The 26399-nt window shown below is 39.6% G+C and overlaps 5 protein-coding genes across 9 annotated transcripts in view; 3 read left to right on the forward strand and 2 right to left on the reverse strand.

The window, feature by feature from the left end:
• Nucleotides 1–1309: 1309 nt before the first annotated feature.
• Nucleotides 1310–3933, reverse strand: LOC121938232 (transmembrane protein 233). Of its 2 annotated transcripts, none has more exons than XM_042481503.2 (3): nt 3654–3933; nt 2609–2764; nt 1310–1751 (listed from the first exon to the last, which is right to left on the reverse strand). In XM_042481503.2, the coding sequence occupies exons 1-3, from the start codon at nt 3810–3812 to the stop codon at nt 1740–1742; spliced, it is 327 nt and encodes a 108-aa protein (XP_042337437.1). In that variant the 5' UTR covers nt 3813–3933; the 3' UTR covers nt 1310–1739. The 2 variants fall into 2 exon arrangements, with proteins under 2 accessions (XP_042337437.1, XP_042337438.1); XM_042481504.2 differs by having other exon boundaries at nt 2609–2743; nt 3654–3903.
• A 1104-nt stretch (nt 3934–5037) lies between these two features.
• On the forward strand, nt 5038–11443 carry unc119b (unc-119 lipid binding chaperone B). The gene is made up of 5 exons (XM_042488493.2): nt 5038–5380; nt 6973–7086; nt 8060–8168; nt 8306–8478; nt 8604–11443. The coding sequence occupies exons 1-5, from the start codon at nt 5146–5148 to the stop codon at nt 8714–8716; spliced, it is 744 nt and encodes a 247-aa protein (XP_042344427.1). The 5' UTR covers nt 5038–5145; the 3' UTR covers nt 8717–11443.
• A 653-nt stretch (nt 11444–12096) lies between these two features.
• Nucleotides 12097–14675, forward strand: c4h12orf43 (chromosome 4 C12orf43 homolog). The gene is made up of 6 exons (XM_042489046.2): nt 12097–12246; nt 12607–12637; nt 13436–13534; nt 13657–13727; nt 13842–13929; nt 14009–14675. The coding sequence occupies exons 1-6, from the start codon at nt 12132–12134 to the stop codon at nt 14370–14372; spliced, it is 768 nt and encodes a 255-aa protein (XP_042344980.2). The 5' UTR covers nt 12097–12131; the 3' UTR covers nt 14373–14675.
• On the reverse strand, nt 14499–22208 carry hnf1a (HNF1 homeobox a). Of its 2 annotated transcripts, none has more exons than XM_042489044.2 (10): nt 21703–22208; nt 19813–20012; nt 19493–19673; nt 18048–18307; nt 17608–17750; nt 17382–17523; nt 17104–17292; nt 16912–17027; nt 16730–16814; nt 14499–15019 (listed from the first exon to the last, which is right to left on the reverse strand). In XM_042489044.2, exons 1-10 carry the CDS (start codon nt 22005–22007, stop codon nt 14889–14891), a joined length of 1752 nt encoding a protein of 583 aa, XP_042344978.1. In that variant the 5' UTR covers nt 22008–22208; the 3' UTR covers nt 14499–14888. The 2 variants fall into 2 exon arrangements, with proteins under 2 accessions (XP_042344978.1, XP_042344979.1); XM_042489045.2 differs by having other exon boundaries at nt 18048–18250; nt 21703–22207.
• The window catches only part of msi1b (musashi RNA binding protein 1b), a 31625-nt gene continuing 26642 nt past the window's right edge, over nt 21417–26399 (forward strand). For 2 of the 3 annotated variants that reach the window (XM_088077087.1, XM_088077088.1), the window contains exon 1: nt 21417–21521. The gene's annotated coding sequence lies outside the window, so the exon portion shown is untranslated. The remainder of the gene's footprint in view (nt 21522–26399) is intronic. The other variant, XM_088077086.1, reaches the window with a different exon arrangement.

Raw genomic sequence — 26399 nt, forward strand, 5'->3', positions numbered from 1 at the left:
TCCCCAAATGACATGTTTAGTTTTTTTTTTAAACTGGGATCTAGAGTTTTATTTAACTTCTTTGGGTTTGAACAATGTTTGGCTGCACTCTGGCCATATTTTGTACACGGCTACAATCACTTATGCAAGAATGAAAGCAAGTGATCATCACCGACGCGTTAACGTGGGCAGTGCTGGTTGTGGAAAGCTAGCTTGCTTGCCAGTGTTAGCTTTCAAACAAATGTTTCTATGTTCCATGACCGTCTCCCAACTCACAGCCAGCTAAGCAGCATTTTCATGTGAGGCAGATTATATGATCTGCTGGTTAGACGTGGAGACAATCAACGTCTTCTCCACACATGGGCTAGCCTACTTCTTTGCAAGTGGGTGAGGCTGCGACCTCGCCATTTAAAGTTCACCAAAGTCGAACTCAACGCAGTGTGAAGATTCAAAGTGTCTTTTCCATTCATTGCAAAGATTTTATTCACTCCTTAACTCATATTGAATGGACGTAAATTAAATTAACGTTAATTTCACTCATGTGTGGCCGTACCCTTAAGCTCGAAGGCTCTTCAAGTTGTCAGTCATTGTCTGAAACACACCCATGAACAGTTTTGATTGGCTCGACCTCAGCCAAACCAGCTGGAAATCTGTCTGAATTTGAGGAGAACCAGATGCATCTGCCAGACAGTATAAAGCATGAGTTCACATATTTGTCTGGTCTTCAGATTGTTTTTTAGGTGCTGGCCACAACAAAATCAGATCAAAAGGTGGATCAGACCCTTTTACTACAGATGCTTCCAGGATCATGGGGATAAATAAAACCTTCCACATTAATAAGTTGACAATTAAACTTTCATTTTCTTGGTAATTAGCGTGCTGGATCACAGCGCAGCCTGAAAATTATATGCTCTTATTTTTAGCCTTGTAACTGTGTTAATATTACATATCAGACTACATGATCCTTCAGACTCATTAAACTGCAACAGGTGTTAAAGATGGGTGTGAACTGTGGCCAGCTGGTCAAGCAGAGTGGGTATCATGAAGTCCACCCACTACTATTAGTCAGTATTTTATCATATTGTTGCTGTATCACACTGTTGCTTCGCCCAGTATCGGATATTATACAGAATTGACGCCAACAGAAAAATGTATTGTGTCATGTCGTTAGAAATATATTTTGATCAGCTTAAGTCATGAAATCTGCATTTCTGAACTAGTTTTCATTCAGTCTCCGGAAATATGAGCATGTGTCAGTAATTTCTTACTTCTAAATTCAATCATACTGCGTTCACAGTTTTTGTTTTGTTTTTTTAACTTTCCGACCATATTTTGTTTCGTGTCAGACTTTTTATTTTACATTTTTATACTGATAACATGTAACATTTAGATGTGTGGACAATAGAACAATAGAATACTTAGAGTAAACAGTGCGATATAATGGAAATGTAATGCAGACCATTACAGCCTCTTAGTTACAGAGAAGCCCCACATCTCATCAGTGGAAGTGCTGAAAGGGTCCTATGCATAATCATTCCTCTCACCTTACAATTACAAATACGGTACACAGTTTCACTGTGGGATCATTTACACAATATCTGAAACAAAGATGTTTCCAGCAGCACAGTGAGTCTCTGCCAGCTCTCGCAAAACCTCCAGAGCTGTCGATGACAGAAGCCACGCAGAGCTGCTCTGCATCCCATGGAGCCGATCTCTCATCACTTCTTCTCCACTTCCACCTCCTCTTCCTCCCCGAGACGTCACACCAAATGCTGCAGAGGAAAAAGATACTTAAAATCTGTCTATTCTTTAATGTCCAGTGTGTAGGATTTAGGGGGATATACTGGCAAAAATTGACTAAAATATTAAAAAATATGTTTCTTTAGTGCATATTCACCTGAAAATAAGAATTATGGTGTTTTTTGTTACCCTAGAATGAGCCGTTTACATCGACATAGGGAGGGAGTTCTCGCTGTTGCCATGTTTCAGTAGCCCAGAATAGACAAACCAAAGACTGATTTAGATAAGGCCATTTGCGTTTTCACTTCGGCCACCACAGTTAGCAGCCTCTCCATGATGGGTAGCATTGTAAAAACACAGATTTTTTAAACAATTACTTTAAGGTGTTAACATTAAGTTATCTGAGAAGAAAAGGCGACTAAACAAAACAAAGTGCTGGGCAAGCGGAGATTCTGTGTTATGCCCAACAATGATCTGTGAAATGAAACTGCTTTTTTTGTTCTTGTTTGTTCTTTGTTTTTGTTGTTTAAAGATTTTTCTGGGGTTTTTTTTGCATTTATTATATATAAATATTTGTAGGAAAGCTTACGAGGACATAGCAAGGACACAGCCTCTGTATACTGGGCACCTGCTCTATTGGGTGAACTACTGGGTGTCCCACTTTATTCAGTGTTTTTACCAGTTTAAATCACCTTGTATTTGTTTTGGAGAGGAAGTTACCTCTGCTGATGAATTCAGCTCCTAGTAAAAACTTTGTGAACAATGAACTCTGAAAGAAGTCTCACCAATATAGGTTTCATCTACAATCCTCACCACTGGATGCCAATAAATCCCCTTAAGTCTTACACACTGTTCTTGTATATTTGCACCTTTATCTGCTGAATAATACCGTGGTAAAATGCACAATGGTGTACGCGGTGATGATCACAAAGCCGATGACAAAAGAAACAATCCCCAGGTGGAGAGCTTTCCGACCCAGACGCTTGGAGCCATCGTAGTCCTCTTCATCATAGCTCTTTTGGGCCTGAAAGGAAAATTCACGGTTCTGTGTGAAGAAGAAACTAGTCCCATTCAGCATGTCAGTAAGGCAATAAACCACATTGTAGCACATCTTTCATCTAGGGGGTAATCATTCCCCGCCTCGCTTTGCATCCAAACTTCTCTCTCAGCACCTGCCTTTCTTGTAATCTTTAATCATATTTGTATTGAAGCCAATGATAAACAGTGGATTGCTGTGCCTTCATGCCTCATCTTATTACTCACAGCTACATCGAGGCAACAGCTGCTGTTGGCACGTCGACTCAGTACAACTGTGTCTGCCCTCAGACAGCTCAGAGACTCGACACAAATGTCACGCCTTTCTGACTTCTTTAAACTTTGTGGCTTCATGACAAACGAAGAATACTGACAGGATATTTCCTCTCAATAACACAGATTGCATGCATTTATCGTAGAACATTACAGTGAGAAGTCATAAACCAGATTTGGCCCTTTGATAGTTTCTAAACTGAAAGTGTATCTGATCTGAGCACACATCCGTTGAAGCATTTGTTAATTAAATGGACGGCCATCTCAGTGAAACGGAGAGGCGTTTCCTCTATCTCATCATATTATGTCAACTATAAGTCATTTGTAGTATTACACAACTTGTTTGCTGCTTGAGCAATAGAGAGACAAACAACATAAATGGCAATTAAGTGCTAATGTGCAATATATCTACACATGTAGTAACCATGATCCCATAATGTACTCTGTTTTTACCCACCACTGATACTCTGCTCTCTAATATATTTATCCATATGAGGCAACACATGTTGAATGATCTTTAAGTACTTCCTGCAAATAACCAAACCTCATAAACACATACTTAAAGTATCTCATGCTATAACTGTCTATAAATAGGAAACAATCAGGTCCAGAATCCCCAAACTCACCATCATAGAGAAAGCCAGCGCCACAATATTGATGGGCCATGCAGGGCAGAAACAGGTGAACATGGTGAGACAGAGGTAGTTCCTCAGAGGGGGGATCTCCTGGGCTTCCCCAGACTTCAGGTGGTCAGCGCTGCCGTTCAACGAGGACTTGGTGGTCATGACCGGCTGCCGTTCCCCCCGAAACAGTAAAAGCAGGGAGGTGAAGCACAGGGCTGAGACACTGGGAGGGAGGAGGTGGAGGCGAGGGAGGGGAGGCAGCAGGGCAGTTATAATAGAGGAGAGAAATCAGCCAGCAGAGAGACATGAGAGCAGGCTGCTGGAAAGTCTGAGTGGGCTGAAGACTCAAAATGCTGTTGTAATCTGGAGACAGTGACAGGAAAAGGAAGACATATCCCAGTTTTTTTTCTTTTTTTTTACCTAGAAAATGATATAATAATGTAGTTCAAATTTAAAGTAATTTCCTTTAAATGTATAGTAAATTAGTCAAATGCATATTAACTCTTTGAAACCTGGAATAATATCTTTTGTGCTGCATTCAGATGCCTTTAAAATCCATTTAAATCTTTAAAACCTGAGCAAACTGGTTTGATTTCACAACAATGAGCAACTTGGCAAGACGTTCCAAAAAAAGAAAAAAAAAAAGAAAAATTGGGAAAGGTGACATGAAAATGACCAGAAATTTAGATTTAAATTAGATGGATAGATAGATAGATAGATAGATAGATAGATAGATACATAGATAAAGATTGGGAAATTATTAGCAATTCAAAATAATAATTCTACAAATCCGGAAAATGTCCAGAAAACTAAATTCATGATGCTATTATTGTAATCACTCTTGACTATTTTATCTATACATTTTCCTTAAAAAAAAAACCAGCAACTATATTTATCTTTTTTCTACTCTTTTTGTTTATTTGGCAACTTTTTTTCTTTCCTTTTTAGGGTAAATTTTAGGTCATCATCATATAACTTCTCCCTGTGTCTTTAAGAGAAATCAAGCCAATTTGCTAAAGCTTAAAAAGTTAATTTAGTATATATATATATATATATATATATATATATATATATATATATATATATATATATATATATATATATATATATATATATATATATATATATATATATATATATATATATATATATATATTACTATATACTAGTATATAATATATAGTATTATATAGTACTTATGCAACTTTACAATGAAATAAGATTAAATAAAACAATGTATAGAAAACAGTGTATGAAGCCTGTGTGCCTGTGGCTGTGTGGTGGGAAAGACAAAACGGGAGGCTCTGGGCATTAAACCGATCATACCCTCTTGGTAACTATGACAATCTCCATCGTTCTCAGCCAATCACAACCTTGCTTTTCCGTCTCCCATACACGTTTTACGCCATCTTGAAATTACACCCGCTGTTTTTTCAAGTCGCCCCCCTAATTAGAAAGCACAACAACTCTTTTCATTATCGCTCCAGCGTCCGGTATGAACGGCTCGCGAAACAAAGCGGCACCGGCGGTCAGCAAAGGGCAGACGGACGCAGACACCGGCTCGGAGACGAACCACAGGGAGCGAAAGACCGGAGGAGGAATGCTGAAGAAGCTGAAGTCGAGGCGCAGTCAGACGGAGAAGTGGCCCGTGGTCACAGAGGATGAACTCCGGGCTCTGGGCAGAGACATTACCCCGGACCATGTCCTGGGTCTCCGGGTAGTCACGGAGGGTAACTCATGTGAACGTTAACTTGGATCTTTAAGTCAGTAAAATCACACTGCTAAACGGGCACCGCTTACCATAACGTTAAGCTAATTGTGGCTAAGTGGCGAGTTTTCAGTCCATTTTACCATTAAGTGTTAAAAATATAATGAGTAACAATGTTAAATTTGTCCGCCAGTTAACGCGATTTGTCAAGCTATGGTGAGTTTGACATCTTAACTTTGTAGTTTTAACCGAAATATGATGTATACAGGTGTGTAGCAAGGCATTTTGGCCACCCAGTAGCAATAATACTCGGGCCCCCCTGATGTTCAAGCTGTGTTAATGTTTTTTTTTTCCTGACCACTATGGAAACAGCTGAAAACACAATGTATCTTCAGCTTTTATAGAGATATTACAGTAAATGTGTTATTACTCAGGATGTACAATAACGATTTTTTTTGCCAATATCTGAAATGCCGATGTATAACAACTAATTTGGCCAGTAATCAATACTGATGTGCCCCCCCCCTTTTAGTGATCATCAAGTCTCCTCTGTAGTTGAATTAACATCATATTATGCATACTCACCAGCAGATGGAGACAAGAAATACAGTCTTTTTCAATGCATGTAATATTCATTCAATGTGCAAAAATCAGAAAAATACTTTAACTTAGGGCTGATGTTTTGTACATGCTCACTTTGTCAATAAAACAAAATATCGTTAGTTAATACATAGAAAATAATCTGGCCTCACTGTTATCACCAGTCAGTCCCACACTCTTTGTGTTTGTCATTTGGTGCTGGCAGGTGTTGTGCATTGTGGTTTTCAGAGCTTGTTTGTGAAAGCAGCTACCTGCTAGAAATAAGGTTGACAGGAGTAGAGCTATAGGCCAGAAAACAATTAGCTAAACGTTGCTGAAACGCTCTGTAAAATTAAGGCAGACTGCAGACTCAAGTGATTATTTGCTGATTTGCGGTTTCACATAGATCCATGTTAACTCCAAAGATGTATTAGTGCATCTCTAAGTTATTTAAATAAGAAACAGACATTTAAAAAGAACTTTTTCATAATTATAAGTTAAAGCAAAAACCTCTCTCAAACCTCTATTTTCATCGAAATCAGATATGTCTTTGGCCCCTCTCCCTTTGGTCCCCTGGAATTATCCCCGTTGCCAGTAACTACCCTGCCTAAACGGTCTGACTCAAACCTCAGGGTTTGTCACCAGACACCCAGTCTACCACAGTTGCTGCTAATACTTAATGCCTTCCATTGTTTTTGGCCTTTTCCCTGGACCAGACAACAATGGCGTTGCTTCCCCTCTCTCACACAACACTTTGTTGAAAAGCTGCAAGCCTGAGCTGTAGCATTACTCACCAGTACTGCAAGGTGCAGGAGCCAAAAAACAGATACTGAAGCCCTAGTTGCTCGTCGAGTGCTATCTCAGTTCTCGAAATAAGGGTGGCCTCAATATTCATCTTAAAAGTATTGCTGAATCTAATTAAATGTCAAAGAAATGTTTAATAATGGGTGCTTGCCAGCTGTTACATACTGAACTTCCCTATGATACGTCTGTGTTTGTCTTAACATTAAGTCACGATTTTATTTCACGTTCCAGACTATCTGTGCAAACCTGAAGACAATATCTACAACATTGACTTCACACGTTTCAAAATCAGAGATCTGGAGACGGGAACGGTGCTGTTTGAGATTGCCAAACCTCCTAACAGCGGTGAGTGACATATTGAGATATTTAGAGATGCAGCTATTCACAGAGTTTTCTCTTGTTTCACTTAACATCTCATGATGTTTTCTTGAGCAGCCAAAGTTGTATTAACCCTCCCTAGGCTGAACAGTTCGGAGAATCATACGCACAGACAATGTGAGGCTGTTAAGTTAAAGCCCACAGGTGTTGTACGGTCAACAAAGCACTGTACCATGAAGCATGGGAACGGCAGTCTGTCACAGGGGTGTTCTGGGTAAATCTCTCACCACAATGTCATGTGTTCCCTCTAGTTTATCTCAAGCATTGTGTATATATACGAGAACAGAAAGTCCCACAACAAGAAGCAATGTTTAAACAATGAGTCATTTTTATTGCTTCATTTTTATTAGTTGCAAATGTGTGTCACATATTCAGTAAAAAAAAAAAAAAAAGAATTTGCAAACCTCAGTGTGTAACTACTTGATTTGATTCTTTTGGCATTGCTTTTACATACCATACTATACCAATGCAATCAGTTTTATCATTGTTTTTTTTTAATAGAATAAGTGGTTAGTGATAATTTAAATACTTCTGTGAAAAGACAGAGCATTTAAAGGAACAATGTGTAAGATTTAGGGTATTTAATGGCATCTAGTGATGAGGATTGCAGATTGCCAGATTAGAATTCCTTCTGCGTTCAGGAGGTTTTCAACGGGAGCCGAATTATCCACAGAGGTCTCTTCCTCTACAAAACAAAGGCCCAGGTGATGAAAACCACTATAAACACTAAATAAAGCAGTTTCACATCACCAATCAGTGTTTCTCCTACTCTATATTACATTTTGTAGATATAAATGGCTCAGTGTTTATTATTTTCAGGTGATTATTTATTAGAGAAAACATACCTATTGTACTATATTGTATTTCTGTAGCAGTATATAATTTTTGCCTGCCCTGCGACTATTTGATGCCGGCCAGCTGAACATGTTTTCTGTAATAGGTCCTGTGGAGGGTGAAGAGGAGATCGGAGATGTAGACACCAGTGCGGGGCGTTTCGTGCGATATCAGTTTACACCAGCCTTCTTGAAACTGTGCACCGTTGGTGCAACGTAAGTAAATGGACATTGACTCTCTGATCATTTAAAAATAGCTGAGACCATAATAATCAGACGTTATTATTCAGTCCCAGAAGAGTCAAGTTTCTGTTACAACTGAAATGTAAATTTTGTCTCTCTTGATTCCTCAGTGTGGAGTTCACCGTGGGCGACAGGCCCATTAACAGCTTCCGTATGATTGAGAGGCATTACTTCCAGGGACGCCTTCTCAAGAACTTTGACTTTGACTTTGGTTTTTGCATTCCCAACAGCCGCAACACATGCGAACACATTTATGAATTTCCACAGCTTCCAGATGACCTCAGTGAGTGTATTTTGCTCAGTCACCAATGTTAATGCTGTTGCATGCACATTTTCACATAATAATCCATAAATTAATCTTTTTTCCATCTGCTTCCTTCCCCTCTTTTCTTCATTCTCCCCCTCTAGTCCGCCAAATGGTTGCGCACCCTTACGAGACCAGATCAGACAGTTTCTACTTTGTGGACAACAAACTCATCATGCACAACAAGGCAGACTATGCCTACAATGGTGGTCTGTAACACCAGAAGGTAAAAAAATGTTTGCAATACTTCCCCAGGGGATTGATTTCCTGGATTACAACCACCCAAAAGCTTCTTTTGGACGGGGCAGAAGCATTCAGTCCTTCGTGGACATTCCCCTGAACGTGACAGCATTCTTCAAAACCACCAGACCACATCTGCCTTCACATGAAATCATGGATCCATTCATCAGTACCTCACAGAGCTCAGTTTTCTGGGACTCTGAGGAACGTTCCGCTAAATGTTTCTCTGTTAAATTGGACTGAAACCTTTTTGTTCTCTCTTTGGGTTTGTCATACAAGTATCATGTTACTGCTTGAACACTGTTGCCTTAAGTTTCTTGCCGTCTCTGCTGGAAAGGGACACTTTGAGTCACAGACCTCTGATAGACTGTGTTAGTTGTAACTTCATTTTCTTTAGCATAAAGCTGTTATCAGTGGATTATTTGAACTATCTTTCAAAAGTGACAACTGTGTTTCCCGTATGGAGAAGCGAGCGTTGACTAGATGTTTTACAGTATTGTTAGTCGTAGATGATCGTGTAGCACTAGTTGGCATTGTTTGAGTTTCATTATTGCTTCAATATTCAATATCAGTTGAGAGTTTTTGGGATAGTTTTTTGTCGGATATTTAAGCTTGGTGTCAGTTTCATGAGGAACATTGAGCTGACCGGTCTTATGTTTAGTAGGATATTTTTCTGATTGAAGAAAGAGCTCTTGTCATGATGCCAGGTCTCATGTATCCCTGCTAATATCTAACATATTTTTCACAGCAGTTTTTACGACATCAGTTGCTGTTAACAGCAAATTAAGTGTTTGTTCAAACTCCGTAACCTCCACTCACATCGGGATACATGAAAAGGACATGATAGCAGCAGAATCTGAGTTACAGGACGAATTTATATGCCATCCATTTCTAAAACGGCCTTGTCTCCCTGCTTTATCCACTCCAGTCTGTCCTCTTGGTTTATTTGGCACAGCAGCACTGTGAATCCCATTCTTTAGGAGCCATGCTTGTCCAGCAGCGGGGTATACCTATCAAAGTGGCCACTGAGTGTCTCTTCTCCTCTCAGGTTCTCAGTCTAACAATGAAATAGTAGCACATGACATGAACTGTACAGAGTGACGTATCGTGGTAGATGATGTAATTTCGCACAACAGCCCTGCAATTAATGCCACCGTATTTCAGCTTGCATTGCATATTTTCGATGACACTATCATAAAGGTTGGTTTGATTACGTTGTCATTAAAGAGGCTGTGGTGCTGTTGATTTGTACTTCACGCACTGAAAGGTGTTCCTAAAAGGTTTGGATGTCTGCAAGTTGATTGAACACACCAACAATAAGGAGTCTGAAAATAGTCCCCTCTTGCTGCCACGCCATTTCCAGCATAAATATCCACTGTGATTAGCTACTTCCATTTCTCTGATTTTTCATATTGTGCAGACATGAATGGAAATCAGCAGCTACCTGAAAGGCAGGAGAGAACTCTGAGACCTTGTAAATGGTCGGCACTGCTCAAAGACTATTATGTAATGCCTTTAAATCAAGCAAAACCACCAGGACATTCTGGAAGTCGTTTTCAGTGCGCAGATCATCTTTTCACCGTACATTGTAACATTGATTCAATGTGCCTTATGTCCAGGTATTCATTGTCCGGTTGTTGTTTTTAAATGTAAGGACTTAATGCATCATCCACCTGTGAGGTAAACACTGCAATAAGCTGAAGGGAAGAGCAATTCACTCCTACATCTTGCGGTACTGCCTCGTGGGCAACGGGTATCATACAACATGTGTTGAGTCATTTCATATTATGTACTTTAATTTTATAAAATTCTGCATTTTGCCGCTTGAAGGATTAGTGACAAGTCATTATGTAGCCCCTTATTAACCCCGACAAGTGTGATGTCAGGCACACATTTGGGCAGCCTTAGCCTTTTCTCTTTGATTCTGTACAACCTCTTTTTTTTTGTCAATGGGACTCAATGGATGTTAGCAGCAGTGGTGTTACAGGAGCTAGGAAGACCACATTGTTTGTGGTATTTTGTAAAAAAAACACACAAAAAAAAGAAAATCTGATCAAAATGCCCATAAAGAGGGTACACTTTTGCACAAAAAGACTACATGACTTGACCCTCCCCCCTAAAAAATGTATGGATCCATTCTGTCACTTGTTTCGTAAACTGGTTTTTATATTGGCGTAATTTTGCAAGTGATGCATTCATGTCGTATCTCATTTATTGTAAATAAAACTTTCAGATTGCAAAATCATTCACATTGAGAACTTTAATGATCATTTTTACACAGATTATCAGGGATTTCGGGGGCTATTTATCCTCCAGCTGGTATAAACACTAAACAAAGACAGATAATTTCAGTATGGCCTGTCTAGGACAGAAGAATGGCTTTATATATGTATATTAAGACTACATCAGCTCTACCAATACCTCACGAAAATGTAGCAAACTCTGCTGACTTACTTAAACCCACACAATTTTGGATGGTTGCTGTAAACTAAATATTTTGGATATGACATGAGTATGGCATCAAGTTTTTTATGATTTCTATTTAATTTGGTTTTCCACTGCTCTATGTTGGAAATGTAAAATGAGAAATTTATGAAATTGTTTAACTTTTTATGGAATAATCATTTTTGCACAGCTCTTGTTTTTTTCCCTTGACTTCCTCTGTAAGTACAATGAGGACTTAAATAAAATTGTGTCGACTTGTTTTTATCTACTGTGAAGTGGTGTTATTCAAACATTAGTCTCAAAGTTGTATGAAGACAGTGATTATTAAAAGCACTTTTCGGAGTAAAATGTCTTTTTTGTCCAATTATTCCATACATGGTCAAGCATATTTACAAATGTTATGTAAGAGTTATGTAACAAACAGGAAATAGGACACTGCAAACAAAACATACGGAAAAAAAGACAGAGAAAAAACATGCAGGACAAACTATAAACATCTATTTACATATATACATAGTGGTATTGACCAAAGTATGAGACAAAAATATTTAACAACTTAACAATGTCTCAGCTTTGCTATCTATCAGTCCGTGTAATTTTTGGATGTAATGTTTTATTTCTATTTTGAATTCTTGTATTTTGAGTTTCTCTTGAGCCCACTTAATTTATTAATATTTCCCATTAAAAAAATAAAATAAAAACAATTCTGACTATTCAATCACTTTTTATCACACAAAAATATTATATGTCTTTTTTTTCCAATTGAATTCTTGAACTAGTCTTTTTTTTTTTTAAAAAAAAGAAATGTTCTATTTACACCCAAAATAATTTAACGCAAAGGCATTCAGAAGTAAAAAGTCTTCGTCTGTTCGCACGGTGCCCTTTGACTCCATTACCCAGAATGCTCAGCTCCAAACACTCAACACACCAGCGGCGCGTGCTCCATCATGGCGGCCCCCGCTGTAAAGATGGTCGGTGTTTCTGACTCCAGCAGCAGCGACGACGAAGTGCTGAAACGATGTCGAGAGGCAGTTTGGGAGACACGAAGTGACAAGAAAAAAGGTGAAAGTTTTTCTCTTATGTTAGCAATGACAGATACAGAAAACGCTTCTGTACAGACGGATAAACTGTTGTCAAAATACGACATTAGCTTGGTTAGAAATCCAACTGCTAATTCACATTAACACACAGTAACGTCAACTAAGTTTTCATTAACGTTGGCTAAAGCTACACGACTTTAAGGAGTATATGTATTTTTACATATTTTGTTGCACTCATAAGCTCATTGACTTGCTTTAACTTCTCGCAGTGTTTTGATTTTAACTTTTGGCGCCTATAACTAAGCTTTCTAGTCCATTTAGATAATATTTTATCAAATGTATTATACTTGTTGATGACTGCTGCTGTCTCTGCTTGGTATAGATGGGGACAGCAATGTGCAACAGTCAAAGCGGTAAGCACTTTTGGTTATCACAGCCTGTCATTGTAAACTGTACCAGGAGGGAAGGAAAAAGAGCTGCTGTAAAATTATGTCTGTATCTCCACACACTGTATGTGGCTTATGTAAATAATATAACTTTCTTACCGAAGTTGAGAAGTTAATTACAATCATTAACCTTTTAGTTACCTACAATTAGGAACTTCAAATAGTTGGAGTATCTCAGCTACAGCAATATAATAACTGTGCAACGTGTGCACCTAAGGGACTGTATTTTATTTATCACAGAGGGGGCGTGAATGGGGTATGATTTTGTTTGTTTTTTAATATAAATATGTCATTACCCTGTCCTAGAGCAATAAATATTTTTCCTTGAGGCTCCCCGAGTGACTGGTCAAAAAAATGCATGACCCTCCTTCCAAAATAAATAACCATATTTCATAGTTTATGGCTAGGATAGATGGTGTTATTTTGGAGTATTTATTAAAAAACAAAAATAAAACATGTCTTTCAAACCCACTTTGTACAGAAATACAAAATACAACTTTTTAAAGCTTAATGTCCCTCCCCTAAGCCAAATCACAAAAACATAACTCCCTTTCAGCCCAATCCGGCGGGGGTGATTTTTAGTCTGTTCAGACCTGCCACCCTGGCTCTGCCTCCTCTTTCTTTCTTTATTATTGCTGCTCTCTGGCCTTTACATTTATGTCATAATTGCTGATCAGTGACCCTAGGATCTTCATTGAGTGCTTATCCTTTTCTGGAGCACAAGTTTCTTGTGTTTTAGTTGAATATTTTTCTGCTGTGTAACAGTGTTGTTGTTGCTGACCACGACCACGATGGCAACAATCTCCAGGTCACCCAAGGGTTTCAAACACATGTTGCCAAAAAGCTGGGGCACTTTCTTGACAGGTAAATAGTTTGACTGTGTTGAAAAGTTTGGTATTGTAATGCAGTAATCTCCTCATTCTGTGAGGAAAAGATGCACATATACTGTATGTACACCTGACTTATAATATAACTCTTACTGTTAGTTCCATAACAGAGATGAAGATGGAAACCTTCTCCAGAGTGCAGTCAGCAAAATGTGATGATGATGATGGAGGTGATGTTTCTCTTTATTTTGGCACTTGCTGCTTTTACGTGGATTCTGCCATCTTTTCTTTAAATGCACGCCTAACCACATGTTTTCTTCTGTTCTTTTCTTCTTTTTTTTTAGGATTTCGTCTGTTTTCTACGTCCGTCCCGGGACAGACAGTTGATGATCCTCCAGCCCCCGTGAGGCGGCGGCCTGTTCCTAGCTCAAGGTTCTTATTATTTTCTTTAAAGAACTCTTAATTTGCATACTCCTCAATTTAACATTATAAATTCCTCCATTGTTCACAGTGACAGCGACAGTGAGATGGAAACAAGGCTGAGGGAGGCAGCGGTGTCGGTCAAACATCTCTTACCCCCATCATCACTGCCCTCGACACTCTCCGCTCCCTCAGCAGAGCTTCCGTGCTCTGAAAAAATAAAGAAAAAGAAGAAAGAGGCGGAGGGAGAGGAGAGCCATGTTGTAAAGAAGAAGAAGAAAAAGAGGAAACAGACTCAAGAAGAGAGTGAGCAGGCGGACTCTGTAGGTTCTCCTCTTAATGCTCACAGAAACGGTGAGCACGGGGACTCGGAGCAGGAACACACACAAGTCAAAGTAAAACGGAAAAAGAAAAAGAAGCGAGAATTACACACAGAGGAAGCAGCTTTGAACTGAATTTCGTATGCCCACGGTTTTTGGAAGCTTGTTTGTTTTCCAGTCGGCCCAGCCTTTAAAAATATTTTCCAAAACATTTTGAGCACATAATGGAAATCCATGTGTTTCAGAAGATGAGGCTCACGGTTATTGTTGAAATAGCCTTTACTTGTTATGAAAGATACTCATTAAGAGTGTGAAAAAGCAGTTCAAGGCAATGACATAAAAAAAAAATCCAGGTAACATGCAGTTTCAGCTTAATGTACAATTCCCAAATGTTACTATAACATGTTAATAAAAATACATTTTAGTGTTGATTTTTCATGTGATTGTCGCATCAAAAGTGAATCTTCGCTAACGTCGATCCTTGTTCGTATTACAGCGGTACAGAGTTTCAGAGAGTCTTTGAAACGTCAGAGCTGAATCGTCCCCGTGCCCCTGAATTAAGGTTTTCCTGGAAATTTCCACCAGAGGTAGCTGTCCATCCAAAACACCGGCATGCTCCTGAGTCCTGCTGATAGTGAGGAGAGAGCACTTCTACTGCGCGGTAGAGACCATTTGTGTAGGGATGTAGGAGCTGATGTCTGTTGGTGAAGGTGAGAGGAGGTGAGACTGATGGCTTTCTGTCGTCTGAGACGCAGGATACAGCTCGAGGCTCTCGGAGGAAACTGGTGACAAACAAACAAACCAAAAAAAAAAAGGATTATCAGGGCTGGAAAGCTTTTGGTAAAACTTGTTTTCAGATGCACAGAAACTACAAAGAGACTGCAGGCAGTAATGTAATCTTTGATGATGTAGTGCTGAAGCTGTATAGGAGAAGTTTGAGTGTTACTCCTTTTGTACATGTGGAAGGCAATGAGGACAGGGACAAACTCTCCTTTCCCTAAAATCGATGTCAAAATCATTATTTTTTACATGCAAAAATTGTGGCAAGTATTCTGGGACGTCAGTCGCACACGAAGACATACAAGGCTTAAAAAAAAACACTTCATAAATGATGTTAACAGCCAGCTGGAATACACACACTGAAATGTAGCTTTAAAGAGAAACTGATTAACTTCTTCCCACTATTAGGAGCAAAAATCAGCTTGGTAAGACATCATTGATAATATTAGGGATATTCATAATGGCTTATTTCCCCAACATTTAAACTCCACCAGTCTGAAAGTACAAAAACAATATCCCCCCAAAATTGTGTACCTATATAACTGGAGTCGCTTGAAATTAATCACATAATTTTAATTTGAAATTCCACTGAAATGTGGGGCACTTTGCGCTGTGCATTATGAATACTGCACATCATCCTACAAAACATGACAATAACAAGTTGTTATTGAAAACAGCATCCTTTGGGAAAATAAATCTTAAGGAAAAGTACCTGATTAATACAACGGTATTTTAAGTGAATGCAATCACATAAAAGAATTTTCAAAAGAATTTTAACCTACTGGTGTTTCTGATGCAAACTAGCGAGGGTGACAGGTCCATCTGATTAATCAACTAATTGTGCATATTCTTAGAAATTAGTCTTTTAATTAACCATCGAAAAGCAGAGATAATTTCGTTATTTATTTGGTTTATTTGTGGCCTATCCTCTGCTCCACACCCATAATGCACCCATAAACTTGTTTGCCACCCAGCAGTAATACCCAAAGACATGGATTTTTTTTCCTCATCTCAAATACATGCAATACATTTATTTTATTTATATGATGACAAATGCATGTACAGGAAAAAGCATAGTTTAGCTTACCATAAAGACTGAAAACAGCTTGAAGCAGCTCTCATGGTTGCAAATTTGCAAATCCGAGGATACTGAAGGAAATACTGAAGGCCGCAAGGCAACTAGTGGGGCTCATCAAACCAGGTACTCCACATTCAAATTGACTGAACAGATTTCACAGTGGTATCAATCTCCTCATCTAACTCTCGACAGGAGAGCAATACAAGAAATATTTCCCCAAAATATTGAACTACTTCTTTAACATCTTCTTGAGCATTTGAGTTATATGAGAACATTTAATTTGTGAGTGTCAATTTCAGCAAAACATTAGTGCAGAACATTACAGTTTTCTCAAATTGATCTAAGTGGATTAAGCCCAGCTTGACTGTGTTATGCTGAATGTCAGAAATCAATTGTAGGTAGGTGGTCCCTCCAAAGTTTGCGTAACTAGACATCACATCTGCCTGCAACCCCTCACCAGTCTGTTAGAACAGGAGAAGCCTCTTGGATGAGAGTCGAAAAGAAACTAAAGAAAGTCCAGTCGCTTATGATACAGCACTTTGAATTACCAGTCTACACCAACATGGACATGACATCATCCGAAATTTGTTGTAGTGGGATGTCAAAGAGTAAAGCTGTATTTACAGCTGTGTACCTGGTACAGGTGTGTGCGGCTGCAGGTGTAGAGATTCTTCTTGTAAAGGTGGCTCTGTCTGTTCCTCAGGATCTGCTGTTAGAATCTACAACAAAAAAAAAATCAGTGTTTTTGTTTCTTTTTTTACCAAAATAGGGTAATTCGTGCTTTAACAAATCGACCAACCGGTCAGACCCAGTTACCTGTCTGACAGCGGTGAGGCTGGTGAGCGTCCCCAGGCTGCTGCTGTCAGTGATGACCATGGCTTGAGACAGCAGACTGGACGAATGGTACTGAGGCGAGTCCGACTTGTTGTACACTGTGATGAGGAACAGTTAATGAATCTTCACTCAGTGTAACAAGCCAAACTCGTGTGTTTGTTGCTGTGGCCTTACTGTGACATGGCAGCTGCGCCATGGTCGCCATGAAGGGACTGGCTCCCATGTGACTCTGGAGCTGGTGGGATATTGGTTGCTGGGGAGATGCCTGGAGCTGCTGCGGAAAGGAGATTGGCTGGAGAGTGGTGAAACCGCCGCCCACATTGTTGATGACCGGCACGGTTTGAGGCTGCGTGGAGGCTAAACCTGTGAATCAGCCAGCAAAGGTTTTCATCTCTGATTTTCTCTTTTTATTCGTACACAGAAAAGAGAGAAAACCAGTGAGGAGATGTTACCAATGAGAAGTGAGGACTCCCCCAGGCTCATGACGCTGGGCAGTGAGGCCATGATGAGGCCCTGTGAGGAAGCGGGGGAGGCAGACAGGCTGTGCAGGGAGGTCAGAGTGCTTACTGGGGGCAGTGGGCCACCGCTGGACACCTGGGGCCAGAGGACAACATGGTCACACAATGGCAGCAGAGCATACAGGTAGTCTACAATATAAACTAGGACACATGTTATCACCAGCTTGGGGTTATGTGTCTCGAGGAGTGTGTGGCTGGGCTCCAGTTGGATAGGGCTGACCACCAGACGCCCCACTCTCTCCCCTCCGCTTCCTCGGGCTGAGCTCACGGTGTCACACAGGATTTGCTGGCTGTACTTCACACCTGGGAGACCAAAAAGTCAGGCCCCACAACACTCACAGGGTTCATATTTCATATCAATCACACACATCGGTTAATGGCTCCAAAGTAACAGAAATATGAGCATCATTTCAGGAACCAGTACAGTCATGTCTACAATTGTGTGCTGGTTATTGTTTTTTTACACCCACAGGATCAAAAAGACAACTAAAGATCTGATGTAGGCAAGTCTAACTTTGTCTCAACAGTTTTTGGAGGCAGTTTTGATTTCATTCTTGAATTTCAGTTCAAGCTTGCCTGGACATTGTTGTTTTGTATTACCTTGCTCAGGACTGGGTGGGAGGTTGGGGTGAGAAGAGGAGGTTGATTGGCTGGTAAAAGGTGTATCCAGAGCCAGTTTGTGACGGAAGGCCTCCTCTTTGCGGCGATTGGCGAACCAGTTGTAAACGCGGACCTCAGTAACCAGGTTGGAGCCCAGGCCAGCGAGCTGGGATGGAGACACGCCCCTCTGATGGCACTCTGCCCTGAGGGAGGAAGAGCAGGGTGTGGCACCTTTGGCGTTGTAGTCAAGACTACCTAAACTGAGACCAATATCAAGACCAGAGTGTATCGAGAGCAAAGCCAAGGCAGGGTGAGACTGAGTTAGGACCAAGAGCAGACCAGTGCGAGTCCCACGCTGCATGACACACATATGATCAAATTTGGAACCCCGAAAAACTCCTCAAAATGATCCAAAATATCCGTACTATCATGAAAACACCCACAGAAAACAAATGAAGATTCCTCTTATCCATCTTTTTCATCCCCATATTAACTATATGCATGAGTGTCCCATGAGAAATGTCTTGCTAAAATAATTAAAAGGAATTGCAGAGAAAAGGGAATTTTCCCTTTTTCTGTGAGCAAAGAAATACAAATCAGCTGTGGTGTTGAATGAGACATCAAGAAAAAAATCCAGATTCTTATTTGTCTGGGGCCAAGATGAGATTGAGTAAAATTGCGGTCGAGTCGAGATGAGAAAACATTGGTCACTAAGGTGGGCTATTTGACAAAATGATTTTAAAGATGCTCTCCAAACCTTTTGGAGCTTGATCAGTCAGCTACAGGTCGTAACATGCTGTAGGTGTTAGCATGTGCACCGCACAGACCTATCAGGGAAGCAGGATGTTTTTTGTACTATTATGTTATTGGATACTGAAGCAGGTTTATCAGAAGTACACTGTAAAAACCGTCACTCCACTCAGCCTCCACATACACAGCTTTTAGTGGCTTCAATAATTACTGTGCACCTCACTAATCCGGGCCTAAATGTTAAACTACGATGGATTTCAAAAATCCTGTTTTGTTGGTGGATTCAAGTCAGAATTAACTTGGACTTGATTCAGACTTGAGTCACAAATTTGATGACCTTAGACTGGGTTTGACAAAATCCAAAAAGAATTGCAACTTGACTTGGACTTGCACAACAATAGGTTAACATCTAAATATGTTTTTAACATACTTAATTTAAATACAATTCTTAAAAGGATTCATGATTTGGGTAAATTTAACGTATTACTCTGAAGGACTCTTATATTTACTGAAGAGCAGGCCCATGACTTGTTTCGGAACAACATCTGTAAGTTAATGATTAAAGACTTGACCTCAGGAATTGCATGTCCTGACCTGGGACTTAGGACTTGACTTGCGAAATAAGTGCAGAGACTTGAGACTTTCTTATGACTTGAAAAAAGGACCTGGTCCCACCTCTTGTCACTATGTCTCACCTGTTACAGTCCTCCACTAAGCCCTCTCTCTCCTCCTTGCTGGGGTTCTTCTGTCGCTCGTAGGCGTGAAAGAGGATCTGCAAGGACGCTGGGCCCCACTTGAACCGGTTCCTCCGCCCTTTCCTGGTCTCCTCTCCTGGCTCCTCCGCTGATGCAAGGCCATGTTTGGCGTTGGTAAATTCTGAAAGGTAATTGGCATTTTTTTAAATCTATCTTTATACCTCTCTTTCAGTGTCACACACTTCTAGAACTGATATTTGACCCACGTGGGAGAGCAGAAATGAGGGCGTTTGCAGCTCCACAGCTGCTTGTGTACTCACGCTGGCTGATCTCGCATTGCTTCTTGACGTACCAGGTGTACAGAGAGGCCCTCTTCTGGTTCTTCATGGGTGTGCCTTTGTTGAGGTGCTGGGAGAGATGGGACTGGTTGAGTCCTGTGGACTCCACCACCTCTCTTTGAGGGAGGTTGTGTTGTTGCATGTAGCTTTTTATCATTTTGGCAACATGCCAGGGGTCCTCCCTGTTAGACAAAGTCATCGTTTTAGTGTGTGCTTGACTACGCCGGAGTTTTAGGACCACATTAAGGAAAAATATATATATATATATATATATATATATATAGATATATATATATATTTATATAATAATATATGTATATTTTTTTGTAGACTTCGAAAATAAAATTGTAGTATTATGAGAAAAAGTCATAATTTCACGAGAATAAAGTTGTAGTTTCACGAGAAAAAGGTCATTGTTGGATGAGAGTAAACTCAATATTACAAGAATGAAGTCGTTATTTAAGAGAAAAAAGTTGTAATTTCACGAGAATAAAGTCATAATTTTACAGGAAAAAAGTCAGAATTTTAGGAGAATAAATTCAGATTTTTACTAGAAAGGGAATATTATATTACGAAAATAAACATATCACCAGCAAACTGTAAAACAGGCGAGAGCACAGGTGGCTGCCTCGGCAACCACTGTCCCCGGTGTTGTGCCGTGCTGCAGACATGTGCTCTCACCTGTTTTATAGTTTGCTGGCGATATGATTATTTCAGTAAAATAATATCCCCTTTCTGGCAAAACTACGACTTTATTTTCGTAAAATTACGACTTTATTCTCGTAATATTACGACTTTATTTTCATAAAATTACGACTTTATTTTCATTAAAAAAATTGTTGCTTTTTTCTCCTAAAACTACAACTTTATTCTTGTATTATTGCTACTTTTTCTCATAATATTACAACTTTATTCTCTAAATTCTAGCTTTATTTTTGTATTATTATGACCTTATTCTCAAAATCAATCCCTTTTTCTTCTGTGTGAAACCCTTTCTAGAAGAGTTTGTCAAAACATTAGATATAGAGCGTGGCCACTTAGAGGGAAGTAGACAGAGGCTTATTGACAGAGAGAGATAAGGGAAAGCACACAGGGGCAAAGTCCAGCCCTTTCAGATCACTGGAGGGGAAAAACGTGTAAAAGGTTTATGAAGCCTAATTTAACGCTCTCTAACTGTCAGGTCAGGAGCAAATAAAAAAAAAAAAAACATTTCAAAAACTCTCTGACTGTACTAGATACAAATTCAGCACACAAACACCTTTTAGATATTGTTAAAGCCAGTCAACCATAATAAGATATATTTTAAAAAGCTGCTTAGCAAATATTTTAATACTTAAAAAAAAAAACACATCTCAGTCAAGTGACCAATAAGATATCCACATATTCCAAATATGAGAAAAAAGATGTTGTTATATCACTTGAGCCTTATGTAAACATTGCCTCACATGACCAGCCCTACTCCATTAATCTTCACCTATGCATGTAGCTTATTTATTAAGAAATGGCCAGAGAATAATGATGGGGGTGGGTAATTAGTAACTAGCAAAGGAGGAAGCCTCTTTAAATTCGCCTCAGAAGCCAGATTGCAGAGGGAGAGACACAGACAGAGAAGCAGGAGAAGGAGAGAGAATTCGGTAAAGAGAAGAGATCTGGGCATAAGAGGAATGAAGTAAAAGAGGGGATGTTATCAGGTAAACTGCTGTGTTAACTCTCAGGTGCTTAGTTTTGATATACATGAGGTGAAGAAAGAACTTGACGAGGCATTTTAAAATTTGACCCGATCAGGTCCTGCACAAATGGTTGTGTGAGAATTGCAGTTAGTGAGAGATTAAAGTGATTTTGCTGTTGCCATGGAGCTTTGGATCTACTTACTGCAGTAGCCGGTCAACTTCAGCCCTCAGTTTGGCCAATTCCTCCGGGGGAAGCTTCTCCAGCTCTCGGAATATAGGCGGTGGGAAATCCATCTCTCCTTCCTCTGAGCTCTCGCCATCCCCCCTCTCTCCCCTCTCGGCGCCAGCACTCGCCCTGTCTCGCTCCAGCTCCCCTATGGCTTGGATCAGGACGTCCCGGGACAGTCCAGACCCCAGCAGGGCCCAGATCAGCTGCTCCTGAAGGGCAGTCAAACGACTCGACTTCCACTTGGCCGCCACGGCCCTCTCCTCTAACCTCTCCTCCATGACTCTGATGCCTTACCTCGCTACCGCAAACAAACTCTCATGTGCACGGCCACACTCAGATGAGACAGGCAGCATTAGCTCTCATTGTATTTGTACTCCTTCAGTTTAAAAGAACGTAAACTTTCATTTTCCCTGGGTTGAATTTTCTCCCGGTGTGTCCTGAGCTGCCTGGTTTTAGCTCTCCACCTGCTGTTTTGCTTTCAAAGGTCAATTTTCTTTTTTTTAACCTTCCTCCTCTTCACCCCCTCCTCCTTACATGCGCCCTGTGAACTTTGTCCCCACTCCCTCAATCCCCAACAGTGGCCAAAGTGCAATTTAAAAACAATAAATAAAGATGAGGGGATGTTACAGTTGCATGCAGGACTATAGAGGCAGCAGATCACCTCTCAAATAGAAGACAAGTAAAAAAAAAACCAAAAAAAAAAACCCAGAAAAGTTGTGCAGTGTTTATACATGTAGATATTTAAGATATCACAGTGAAACAAACTTTTGGAACACACACAGAGAAGCTCGTCTTACTCTTTTGTTTAAATTATGGACATTATTCCAAACTGTAGAAGTCATGTAGTTACAAAAGGTCATTATAAAGGCACAGTCCAACATTAGATAAACCAAGAAGGAGCATGGCTTGAGTCCACGTACGTGCCACTAGAGAGCGCTGTTATGTCATGTTTACATCTGAACAACGGAGTTTTTAGGAGGTGTCTCGCACCGGAGTTACTCAACATCAGTGGCTGTTGTGTACACAAAGTGTCACTATGTTGAGGATAAGCTCAGTCACAGAGTGAGAAAACAGCATTATGGCACATTTAAAATCAGTATCCGCTGGAAAAGTTATTTTTATCAAAAGGTGTTTTTATACCTTGATTTAATCCTTTGAAATCTGGAGAGACATCACTTTTTTGTGCTGCTTTCTCAATTATTTACACCTTTGAACCCTGAGCAAATTGGTGCGATTTCTATCAAAAACATCAGCAATTAGCAATTTAAGTAGATAAGAAATAAGTAGATTAAGAAAAGTGCTTAAAAAGTTTTGGGGAAAATGTCTTGGGGGGGGCGGGGAGAAATCTAGGGGAAAAATCATGTCTAATTTATTTATGTTTATTTGTTAATTTTTTCTTATTTTCAGGTAATTTTCTTATACTTTTTGCTAATTTCTTACTAGTTTTTGGGTAATTTCTTCTTTCATTGCTCATTGCTTTCTGCCCATGTTTTTGAAAGAAATCGAGCCAATTTGCTCATGTTTCAAAGGGTTAACAAGGACAATTATTTTGCGTGTGTGTGTATGCTGTGTGTGTATGTTGGTATGTGTATGACATACATACTGTTTATAACATGCAATGGTTGAAGCAGTGCCCATCTTTTAGATACGTCAGGGTTTGTCCTAACTTTTTTGAATGGGGGTCAGATTAAGTAATGTGAAAATAGGTGCCCCCTGCATCATGTGATTTAAATATAACACACACACACACACACAAATGAGTCAAACACAACTGTTTCACCTGTCAGTGAAAAAATATTCAACTTTCCATCACCACTAAAAGCGGAAGCCATTGCTGCTTCTTTGCTTTGGCCATGTCTTCCACCTGAAAGGAAGCGTTTGTTGTTAGGTAACCATCCTTTGTTTGCACGTTCTTTTTGGAAACACATTTTATGTGTTTATTTTATTTTAATAATTTTGAGTGTGTAGTACCTCTTTTGTGCATACTGAATGATAGTCCTGTCATTGTGCGATGAATGGAAATATTGCAAAGTGATCTTGCTTCATTGACTAATAGCCTATTGTGTGGTGAGCTAAATATTGTATATTTTGAAGACAAGCCACAGGCCAGAATAGGCCTCTGTGCTGGACTTTGGGAATGCCTTAAAAGTACACTACCAATACTGCAATGGAAAAAAAAACTCCATAATAAGTGAAAGCACTTCAAGTAGTACTTTACTGTACTTAACTTGCACTTAGGTAAGAGTACAGAAGTATTATCAGCAATATTTATTTAAAGTAACAAAGGTGAAAGCATTCCTATCATATAAAATTAGCCCTGTTACTCACACATTAGTATATCATATATTATTAAGTTTGTTCATTTATTACTAATAAAGCACTGTGTGAATAGCTTGTTGCTCTTAATGTAGATGATCAAAGTGGAGCTACTTTAAACTACAGTTTGGTAGTTAAGTCCAGTTCACAATCTTGAGGTTGGGCCACTTTCAAAAGGTCACAAGATAAGTGAGGGTTGTTGTTAGAGAAGATTAGTTTGGAACGAAGGAAGCAGAAAAAAAGTGCTGTGACACAAATATGTATACATTTTCGTGGTCTCTAAATTTTTTGCTTCTGTGACATATTGGAGAGTTTTGCCTCTTTGGGCCTCAACAGTTGAAATTAAACCATGAGAGACGTTCTGCAAGGGATCTCCCTTTTTTCGAGGAACCTAAAGGCATCTGAAATGTGACACAAAGCCCTAATTAGAAATGCTTTAATATAAGGTGTCACAAGCAGAAAAGGGTCAGGAAAAACTTGTTGATATTTAACGATTATATATATATATATATATATATATATATATATATATATATATATATATATATATATATATATATATATATATATATATAATATTTTCTAAGCATATCATATGTTTATAATGTCAAATTTGTAGTATCTAGTAAACAACTGTCAAGCGAATGTAGTGAGTTAAAAGTACAAAATTTTCAACTTTTTTTCAAACATTTTAAGTATAAAGTAGCATAAAATGGAAATGCTCAAGTTACTGTGAGTGCAAGTTCCTCAACATTGTATTAAAGTGCAGTAAAGTCTCTATGACTTGAAGTTTTTATGGTGTGCTACTCTCACCTTGTATGGATATTTTTACTTTCATTTTCTTTGTTAAGCACTTTGTAATTGCAGGTTTGAATGAAGTGCTACTCAAACAAACTACTGTTTACTCCGGTGTTATTATTTTATAGTCCATTTGCTCACTTTTTTAAAAAACTGTTTTTATCAGTATCTTTGTTACCACTCATCTTCATAAAAACACATCTTCTCTTTACTTTCATGGTTTTGTGTGAGGGATCAGGACGTCTTAATGTTGCAGAATGCAAAGATAATGACGTTTTGTGCAGTTAATGCTAGTAAAAAGCAGCTGTGTGCATGTTGGCATATCTTTCAAATGCCCCAACAGGTGGTGTGTCATTATTTAGGTAGACTTCTCTATGTTGAATCAGCTTTTTTTTTTTGTTTTGATTTCCAAATTCAACATTTCTTATTCTTTGATCCACCGTCTTGTTTTTTTTTGTCCAGGAAAGTTGGCAGGAATGAAGAATTGGAAGCGGACTAGAAAGGGAAAGAGGGCAAACTGAATGGGAGAAAACCTTTGAGAGTTAATGTACTCCTTTATCTTTTCTTCCTCTTTCAGTGTAAAACGCTCACTTTCTCTGCCTGGATCACCTTATACCATTCTCAGGTTCAGCCTATCAGCACCTTTTTGTGTAGAGCTCTTGTTACCCCACCCCACCCTTGGGAAGATGGCATTATACTGTATTTGGAAGGGTAACAGAGCTCCCTCTATCTCCCTGAGACATGCCACTGACCTGTAATTAAGTCCCATTGTACTATTCAGAGAAAACTCCTCACCAAAACGGACAGAGGGCAATGTGTGTGGATTTCCAACAGCTCCGATACCGCTGTGACTAATGCTCCACCACACAAGCTGGGTTTATCAAAATGGACCACATGCAGCACACATTAGGGCTCGCATTTTCCCCCTCCAGAGAACTCAAAGCTATGTTGATTGATAATGAGATACAATCCACTCTGTCCATCTCTCATTAGTGAGCCATTGCTGGCTGCCTCTGTCTGTGTTCTCACCGCTCCCTCTCTTTCTCTGCCTCAGCCTCATGCCCTCCCCTCCACCCCATCCCCGCCATTCAACCCCATTGATCATGCATGCAGAAATTTAACACACCCCTTAATTCCTGTCCAAATAGCCCCTGTCCCACTTCCAGAGCTTCATCTGCTTGTCTGCAGAGGACAGAGTAGGCCTGTGTGTGGGCAGGACACTGGCACTCAATGAGGATAAACTGTGTCGAAGAGGACAATCACAAACATCCTGCATTACACACTTGCTCTTATTGAGGTGTGTTTTGGAGACATAAGAGGTACTTTAAATGTGAATGCTCAGAAAATATCTCCAAACTTTGCACCAAACTCTGAGCCTCGTGTAGGACAGCACCTATTTTACACCCACTGCAAGTCTTTGAGTTGCTCCTGCTATTGATTGGGCTTAACATTAGTCACATGTTGAGTCAGTGTTAGGAAGATTAGTCGGAGCTGGCTTTGGCACTAATTAAATACTTAAACCCCAGCAATGAATAAGCACACAGCGCACAAACCTC

Source organism: Plectropomus leopardus, chromosome 4 (assembly GCF_026936395.1).
Source record: "Plectropomus leopardus strain MGB_pleo_1.0 chromosome 4, ASM2693639v1, whole genome shotgun sequence".
NCBI classification, from domain to species: Eukaryota; Metazoa; Chordata; class Actinopteri; order Perciformes; family Serranidae; genus Plectropomus; species Plectropomus leopardus.

Coding starts and splice junctions, on each gene's coding strand:
- LOC121938232 (XM_042481503.2), bottom strand. CDS start 3,812: ATGACCACCAAGTCCTCGTTGAACGGCAGCGCTGACCACCTGAAGTCT. Junction 2,765..3,653: donor CGCTGGCTTTCTCTATGATG/GTGAGTTTGGGG, acceptor TTCTTCACACAG/AACCGTGAATTTTCCTTTCA.
- unc119b (XM_042488493.2), top strand. CDS start 5,146: ATGAACGGCTCGCGAAACAAAGCGGCACCGGCGGTCAGCAAAGGGCAG. Junction 5,381..6,972: donor TCTCCGGGTAGTCACGGAGG/GTAACTCATGTG, acceptor TTCACGTTCCAG/ACTATCTGTGCAAACCTGAA. Junction 7,087..8,059: donor TGCCAAACCTCCTAACAGCG/GTGAGTGACATA, acceptor TTTCTGTAATAG/GTCCTGTGGAGGGTGAAGAG.
- c4h12orf43 (XM_042489046.2), top strand. CDS start 12,132: ATGGCGGCCCCCGCTGTAAAGATGGTCGGTGTTTCTGACTCCAGCAGC. Junction 13,728..13,841: donor ATGTGATGATGATGATGGAG/GTGATGTTTCTC, acceptor CTTTTTTTTTAG/GATTTCGTCTGTTTTCTACG. Junction 13,930..14,008: donor CGGCCTGTTCCTAGCTCAAG/GTTCTTATTATT, acceptor CATTGTTCACAG/TGACAGCGACAGTGAGATGG.
- hnf1a (XM_042489044.2), bottom strand. CDS start 22,007: ATGGAGGAGAGGTTAGAGGAGAGGGCCGTGGCGGCCAAGTGGAAGTCG. Junction 17,524..17,607: donor AGACACATAACCCCAAGCTG/GTGATAACATGT, acceptor CTCTGGCCCCAG/GTGTCCAGCGGTGGCCCACT. Junction 16,815..16,911: donor GCCTCACCGCTGTCAGACAG/GTAACTGGGTCT, acceptor TTTTTGTTGTAG/ATTCTAACAGCAGATCCTGA.